Source organism: Lissotriton helveticus, chromosome 6 (assembly GCF_964261635.1).
Source record: "Lissotriton helveticus chromosome 6, aLisHel1.1, whole genome shotgun sequence".
Taxonomy (NCBI): Eukaryota; Metazoa; Chordata; class Amphibia; order Caudata; family Salamandridae; genus Lissotriton; species Lissotriton helveticus.
In genome coordinates, this window is record NC_136067.1 from 1,922,847,198 (window position 1) to 1,922,855,603 (window position 8,406).

Here is an 8,406-nt window from a genome sequence, read left to right on the forward strand (position 1 = left end):
GCATATCTTGATTCGATTTGACCCCCCCTACATCTTCAGTGTCGTGTCTAGGTCATATGGAAGAAATCCTCTTCAATGAGGTTACATCTAGTGCAGTTGGGCTGAGCAAATACCACTATATGTATATTTTAAATGATGTGGTAAAAACAGGTCATTCCCACTAGTACCCATCAAGCCATCCAGACCTTTATTCAGGAGATTAACGGTAATGTTATGTAAACTATTTAAATAAACTAGCAGAAACATGTCATTTAAATAAAAAAGATACACATGTATTTAACGTGCTATAAAAAATCTACAGTAATTATAAAAAAATATATATACATATCGTAATAGCTGTGTTTACGTGCGAGACTAAAAGGTCAATAAAGAGTTGCAGTATTTTGACACATGGCAAGCACATTTGCTCATGCATACAACCGTCAACCAAAAAAACACGAGGGAATCCGGCCCAGTTAAACACACAAACGTCCCTGCTCACATAATTAACATAGTAACCCCAGGTGATCTGGGCCAGATCTCAAATACTGCATTTAGCTAACTTCTACGGCTACCACGCATGCGTACCCCTTTGAAACAAGTATGGCGCTAACGAGTCCATATCAAAAGTGAAAACGGACTAACACCGATGCCTGACATATTACACAACATCGCCATCGCGTTTTGCAGGTATACCACGCGTTAAATTATCTTCAATCTCAAGCAAACAGGTCTATGAATGTCGATAAATGCCGTTTATCTGAAACTATTTGCACTGGTCCCTATCCCATGAACTGTCAAATTAACTTGGGTAACCTTGACTCTCCATTTAATCATGTATCATGTAAACTCTTTCCAATATGGCCGCTCGCTTCACCATACCAAAGCGTTTCTTGTGACAGCGATGAGCTGTTTTGTTTACACCCAATGAAAATAAATCAGTAACGTGCCAGTGTGCCTACCGCGTCGCAGCCGTTCATATTTGCCACACCTTTGTAAACCTCCCTCGGTCACGTCGTACCTGAGACTTTGGTGCTTTGATCTCGGCCTCTCAGCGCTTGCTCCGGACCGTTTGGAAGCTGTGACTTGGAGCTCATGTCTCCCATGCGAGAGGCGCCCGTCACCCTGCAGACCCACAGTGCAGCTAGGAGTCGTGGCAGCGGGGTCCCAAACATAGACCGTAGAGTGACCTGGTGCCCTTCTGCTGGCTCACGGCGGCTGGGAAACAGCGGGCTTTGGCGACAGAAGCAGACGGAGGCACTTCGTTTCTAGAGCGACCGTTAAGAGTAGCTGCTCAAAGAGGGTGTGGAAAAGTTCTCCGCCAGTGCTGAGCAAAGGTTACCCAACGAGCGTTACCTAACATGCTGAACCCTTGTTTACTTCACGTTCGCTGTTGAGTAATTAATATTTCTTTCACCACTGACCAGCCCATCACAAAATAGAGAAGTAATACTCAAACTCATGTTAAAACAATACGGGATTTAATACTTCTATAACATTTAAATTAGAAACGTAGCTGTTTATCAGGATCAGGCCTGATGTGCTATCCAGTCCACATTTTATTCCTTTTAAAATATGGGACTTTTAGTCCTGCTTTATAATACAATTAACAGAACTAGAAGTAACAGAATTCAAATGAATAAAAAAAAAACATGGAATGGAGTAACACCTCACAGGTGTTCTAGGGGACTATGGGGTGGGACAGGTTTACTTTAGGTGACCAGAATAAAAAAAAATATATATATATATATATATATTTTTTTATTGGTATTTTCACATTACAGTATATGACATGACATATAACAAATAACACATTTCGCGCCTGGAAAGCCAAAAACTGGGACATTTCACAAACCTAGAAGAAGGACAACAACTTTACTTCCAGCAAGCCCACATAATGACTGCTCCTCAGCAGATAATTACAGAACAGGCAGTAAGAACATACATCAAATGCAATTTTTAAACCCAGTAGCTTGCCTGTTAATTAAATTGTTTTCTTGAATTAACGGCTAACTATTCCTGCCTTGTAAAACATAAAAAAGCACCTGCCGTTTTCAATAGACACTTTAAAAACCGGGACATGAGCTAAATTTATTGAAATCTGCCGGGACAGCTTGTGAAAAACTGGGACCACCCTGGCAAACCTGGGACACCTGGTCACCGTAGGTTTACTGCATGCTAATACGGCACACACCTGACTCCTTCGAGACCCTTCACGCTGCCTGGGTGCAGGACGTGGGCCAACTCCCAGGTTAGGAGTGAGCATAAGCAAGAGCTGCTCTGCGACACTGCTCCAGGCTTAGATTACTGCAACTGAAATAACTTTCATACGGTCTGTTATACTAGAAGCAGGCTGTGGAGAATGGGAGTGACTGCTTCTCCTGACTGCCTCCGTTGCTCGGCACCCAGGGTGCATCCTGTTGCACAAGATCTGCTGCTGCCCTTGAATAGTTTCATTCTGTAGACGTGTGATTTATTACATGAGATCGGTGTTGGGGTGGCCCATACCACTTGGCCCAAAGCTACATCTAAATACAGCACTTAATAGTGTAGACTTAATTTGACGTTGCTTTGGCTGGAGGCTACCAGGACAAAACTAGACATTGCCCGTAAGTGGTAAACAAAGCCTCCCCCTCCGTTGAATGGAGAAAAGGAATGGATTTCTGTATGAGCATGGAGAAGTCTATACAATGCTAGAGGCTGTCTCCAAGAATACATTAAAATAAGGGATTGTGGGCGGAGTACTGGGCATTATTATTGCCCCTGAGACAAATCATGCTGAGACACTGAAAACTGAAGTACACACATATGAGAGTTAGCCGCATACAGCCCTTTCCAGTTGCACGGTTGTTAGACACTGTCTGGGGAACATATACAGGGTAGAATTGAACTGGATGAGCGGTTTAAGGGTAGGGGTCAGATATTGCATGCTTTTGTTTTTACTGTATTAGTTTTTCTCTTGTTCTTCATGAGTACAGTATCATACACTTTAAATGTAACTTGTAAAGAAAAACTTATTAAAATATCTTAACAAAAATAATTGTGGCATAATCAACTCCTTGGTAGAATCCAAAACCCTGCAATACCACGAACGCTCGTGTAATCAAAGATTATGGGGACAATTATGATGTTGGGCTGCGTCTTGTAAACAGGACCGACTGACCTCTGGTTGGTCGGTCTTGACAGTCAGATTTGGATGCAACCGAACTCTGTTCAGTCGCATTCCGACATTTCCCAATGGGAGTATTTGTTACAGCCGTAAACTGACCATAGTACATGCTCCCATACGGAAATGGGAGGAGGTGTTAATACCTGCACCCCATGGCAGACATCTCAATGTGCCTGCCATGGTGAGCAGATATTAACAGGGTGGCACCACAGGTGCTCCCTCAGCCCCCAACCAGAGGGCGTGTACACAAGAGGGCCCGGCTAGGGGTCCCAGAAAATGTTTTCTGACAGGGTTTCCAGATCTGAAAGGCCGGCAACCCTGCCGGAAACCATGAATCAGAAATACTGCATGTTAGGCCTGGCATTTCTTGGTGTGATTACCCCAGACTTTTTGCCTCTACCGCCTCTATTTTTGGTACTGTGATGGATATGGTGTTGCCAACTTAGATGCTTTGGACACTCTGCCACTGCTAAACAGTGTCAGAGTGCAAGTGCTCCCTGTGAAAAGTGTAATGGAATCTGCCATGTTGCTCTGGTAAGTGCATGCACTTACCAGACCCTGCCCTTCCCTTTCCATACACATTAGGCACCCATATGGTAGGTCTAGGGTACCACCTGGACAGGGTGCAGTGCATTTCGTTTTCACTGCTGAAAGGCCATCTTGCCCATTAGAATATAATGGAAAGGCTGTGTAATGTGTTTGCCAGCCTATCATCCAAAAGGCTTAAAATGGAAAGATGAAGTTTAGTATGCCTGACCTCACCCTGCAATAACACATCTTTTTATAAAGATGGTTTTTGCATTATGTGTTTGTAAGCCACTCTTTCAGACGTGGCTGTGTTTTTGTGCTTTAAACATTTCTGTGTGTCTCTGCCTGGTTGTGGATTGACTGATTGGATATGAAAGCGATAGGATCTGGGAATCTCCTGACCCAGGGGAGGAGGTGAGGCAGCACAGGCTGACCTGCATCTGGAATGTGTAGGGGGAGGAGTAGGCCTAGAGATGAAGAGGCCTGGGCTGGTGCTATAAAACAATTGTCGCATCTCCTGCAGAGTGATTGAGAATCCAGACCCTCACTAATCAAAGGAAGAAGGTGTAACTGGTAGGGAGGCACACAGAAATGGTTTTAGCAGGGGTCAGTGCCCCCTGTAACGCAAAGACTTCAAAGCCATTGAGGGGTATAACTATGCAAGCTGAAGCCGCTGAACTTTGGGAGAATGGCTTGATCAAGTGTGAACAAGACTGGAGCTATTTCGTGGAACAAGAAGAACCTTTGCCAAGGAAGAAGCAACTGAAGAGACTGTTGGATAGGTCTGCTCTTGCTGTGTGATCTGGGGCTGGCCTGCAGTTCGCTGTTTCAATTAAGGAAAGGCTGTAGGGACTTTGCTGTGTCCTGAAGTAACTATCCCCAAGGGCCCGAGGTGAGCTGGCTCCCTGTTAGGAAACACAGGAACACAAAAGTTTCCACAGAGGACTCTCAGATGCGCTGTCGGTGCATTGCGTGTGCTCTGTCTAGCCTGAGACCATCGCAAGTCGTGCCCTATGATCTTGGGCACCGGGAGTTCCAAACATGACTCAGAGATGCGGTGTGCATGTGCTATGTCTAGCCTGAGTCCTTCAAGAGGATCGTCCTGTGAACTTGTGTACCGGGGAGCCAAGTAAGTCTCAACGACAGTGTGCTTGTGCTTGGGGGCAGCCTGAGACCTTTGTGTAGGTTGGCCTGTGATCGTGTACATCAGAAGAGCAAGTGTGTCACAGCGACGCTGTGTGTATGTGCTGTTTGCAGCCTGAGACCCTCGCTGCAGGTACCCTGTGATCAGGGGCACCGAAAGATAAAGTGTGTTTCAGCGATGCTGTGTGCGTGTACCTTCTACCAGCTGAGACCTGCACAAGTGGTGCCCTGTGATCGTGGGCACCAGAAGATCAAGTGTGGCTCAGCGACGCTGCGTGCATGCGCCGTGAGCAGCCTGAGACCCTTGTGAGAAGTTATCTGGTTATCGTGCACCCGGTGGTCCCTTGAGTCTCACTGACTGAGTGCGGGTGTAGTGTGCAGCCTGGGATCTTCCCATTGCCCGGAAATTCAGAGAATTTGCATCAGAGGCCCAAGTCTCTTGCCGAGGAGAGGAGAGTGCGTTTGCGCCCCCCAGGTAACGTGTATCGACTCCTGGGGCGCGGGCTCGGAGGGAGACGCTCTCGGCCTCTTGCTCTGTCTTGCAGCGCAAGCCTCTGCTTCAGCTCGGATTGAGGCCCATGTGCCAAGGGAGTGGAAGCACCAGGGCCTGAGTGCGAAGCTGCATTTACTGTGTTCTATCTTTCCCGTGTGGGTGGGGCAACTGTGGCCGGAGATTAAACTGCAAGCCAGCATGTCGGAAGCCAACCGGAATGCTCAGCTGATTTCAATCTCGACCAGCTGATTCATAATCAGCCAGTCGGAATGAAACCGACAATGGCGTTCGGGCAGAGGCTTTCTGACCGCCATCGTAATAAGCCCCTTTTTCGTCAGAGCTCCAGATATGAGAACAATAGCATAATTTGTCACCACTGCATAGCATGACCTGGCCCAAGTGGATAGTAACCATATCTGAAATTTAACTGCTTTTGTTGGGTGAATTTCAGAGATCTATTAGGTCTGGCGTTAGGCTAGACCCTTTGCTTTTACTACAATTACATACACATTATACTTGCAAATAGAGATTTTAAGCCAGTCCCTTTATCAATTGTTTTTTTCTAGTGCCATTTTCCTTTTATTTCAGCCCAGTAGAACAGATCAGTTATGGGACAGTGGGTCAGCACTTCAGTGCGAGTGACAGCATTTTGCTTGTTCACTAGTAGCACATCTGCACACAAAAAAGTTCCCCTTAGTGCAAAGATTGCTATGACAGTGTTTGTTTTTTCAAGACCAAAAATGTTTTAGTTTTAGCAATTTATTTTAATGGTGAGAGCCCCCTCAGTTTCCTCTGCAATAACATTTAACAAAAACAGTGGTGCACAAAAAGAAAGCTTTGGCAAAGCCGAAAGACTGGCAGCCAATGCGAGACCTATTGACTTTGCGAGCACTCGTTTAAATATATATAACAAAAAGAGTTTTATTGATATTTGAAGGTCCTATTGGATGTAGGAAATGCGGGCCATCCCACAGCTATAAACCATAAATGATTCAGAGCCATTTCTACAATATACGATCTACCTATTTTTCTCTTATGGTCTACTGATAATGATTTCACAGTTGATTTTATCTAAGAATGTTTTTATGTGAATGATTGAAGTCAGGGTATGCCTGTTTAGAGTATATACAAGTTTGCGTGAGGTATCTTTCTTGAGTGATGCTTCCTGGCTTTTTGTGATTGCTGGCGTTTGGGATGTGTATTTATATAGTATTTTTCCTTTTTTTGGTAATGTATGTTTTATATTGTCTTTTGTACTGTATCATTGTTTTCAAAGTTATGGCACAATATTTATATAAAAAAATAACAGAAAAGAATACACTTTATACATTTTTTGTTTTTGTGTCACAAAGATCACTAGAAGGGATTGTTTCTTACTGTTGTGCGTTGGCCTTTTATGCAACATTTTGCACTCTTTAATGTATGATTCTTTCATTAGAAGTGTATTCATGCACCAGGCAGGAATTGCTTCTGTTTCCTTTGGATAATCTGGTAACCAGGTCATAACAACAATAAGCGCTCTACAAAGAGTGTGGGGAAAGTAATGGTGCTCACACAAAAACAGGGTTGGTTATCAAACAACCATAATATGCTTGTCCACAAAGAAGCAAACTAAATCAAGAGAATGATCAGAGCACTCTAACGGTAAGAAAATTGTGTCCATCCAAAGTTAAAGAATACAAGTCCACATTAATCCCTGTTCTGGCCAAAAGGAGGTGTAGTCCGAAAATTCTTCAGATTAAGAAACGGATTTTCACATAACCAATAAAATTCCAAACACAAATGGTTTAAGAGAAGAATACAGCCAACACATGTTTCTTCAACATCAACAGAAGAATAGTACCTCGACTTCATCGGGACTGAAAGATCAAAATCACATCATCAAACCAAAAAAAAACAAAGATTGTGAGTAGTATTAAACTTAATCTACCACAGGTGTCTAGTTTTGGAAATAAAGCCATAAAAGGAAAAAGAAAAAAAAAGCAAGATAAAAAAACGTACAAAAAGTGCATCAATTTTAGTCAAGCAGTGATACTAAGCACCAAAGAACAGTGTCGTAAAATGTGCTTCAGTACCTACAAACATTGTATAGATTAGAAGTGACCAAATCCTAAACTCCACAAATCAGTGTAATTCATCATGCAGCTACACATGTAAACGCATGAAAATATCACAACATAACAGGTACAGGGGTCATCTCCAAAAGAATAGTCTAGCATTATGTTCACATGACAATGATGACAAAGGATAGGACCAGAGTTCCCGGCATGCAGAGATATTCAAAACCACAGGTGTACAATCTCGCCTAAATCGGATAGCATGTAATAACCTGTTAAACAAGGAATAGTCCATTCAGAAGCTAGAGTAAGTATCAGGATAACCAATTCAGTAATGCCATAATCATACACCACAAGATAAATGCATTGCCTGAATAAAGAAGGGGAGAAAGAACAAATGAATATCTTAAAAGTCCTACGTTAGCACTCCAATCATAAGACTGGCTCCATATATCAGTATATTGATGATAAAACAACACATCTAGAGATCGATTTATTCCTAGATTCTAACCCTTGTAGTGTAAGTGACGACAATATGGGAAAAAGATCACTGTATCTCACAATACTCAGAAAACGTGCCGGGGCTATCTACAGAACATCTAAACTCATGAATTACCCACTAGCAAGTGGAAAACATCAGCATGTAAGCTGTGGTCCTATATATTAAATAGTGTAAAATATCAAAAGTAAACCTGCATCTAAAATAAGTAAGTAAAGCTGGTATCCTAACGAGTGACATGTAATAGTTCAAATTACTTAAAACATTGAATCACACTTACAGTAAGCAGCAAATTGCCAAAAACAGTGAGTACTCCCGTTCTTTCATGTTTTGTGGCATGGACCACGGGCACCATCTCAAAGTGATACTTATATCCTGAAGGTCTCGATCATGTGAGCTGAAGAAGGCTCGAAACTGTGGCCATCTTGAAACTATTAAAACTAGGTCAATGTAGTAATTACTAATGTAGAAGCAGCTCAAATCCACAGCGGGTATCAAAAGATACACTTTCACAAAAGATAAACGGTAACCTAACAGC

The 8,406-nt window shown here is 43.0% G+C and overlaps 1 protein-coding gene across 1 annotated transcript in view; it reads right to left on the reverse strand.

The window, feature by feature from the left end:
• Window positions 1-1,324, reverse strand: part of MSRA (methionine sulfoxide reductase A) — a 984,506-nt gene extending 983,182 nt beyond the window's left edge. The window contains exon 1 of the mRNA XM_078649877.1: window positions 1,001-1,324. Coding sequence (XP_078506003.1) covers window positions 1,001-1,154 — 154 coding nt within the window. The 5' untranslated portion in view covers window positions 1,155-1,324. The remainder of the gene's footprint in view (window positions 1-1,000) is intronic.
• Between the last annotated feature and the right edge of the window lie 7,082 nt (window positions 1,325-8,406).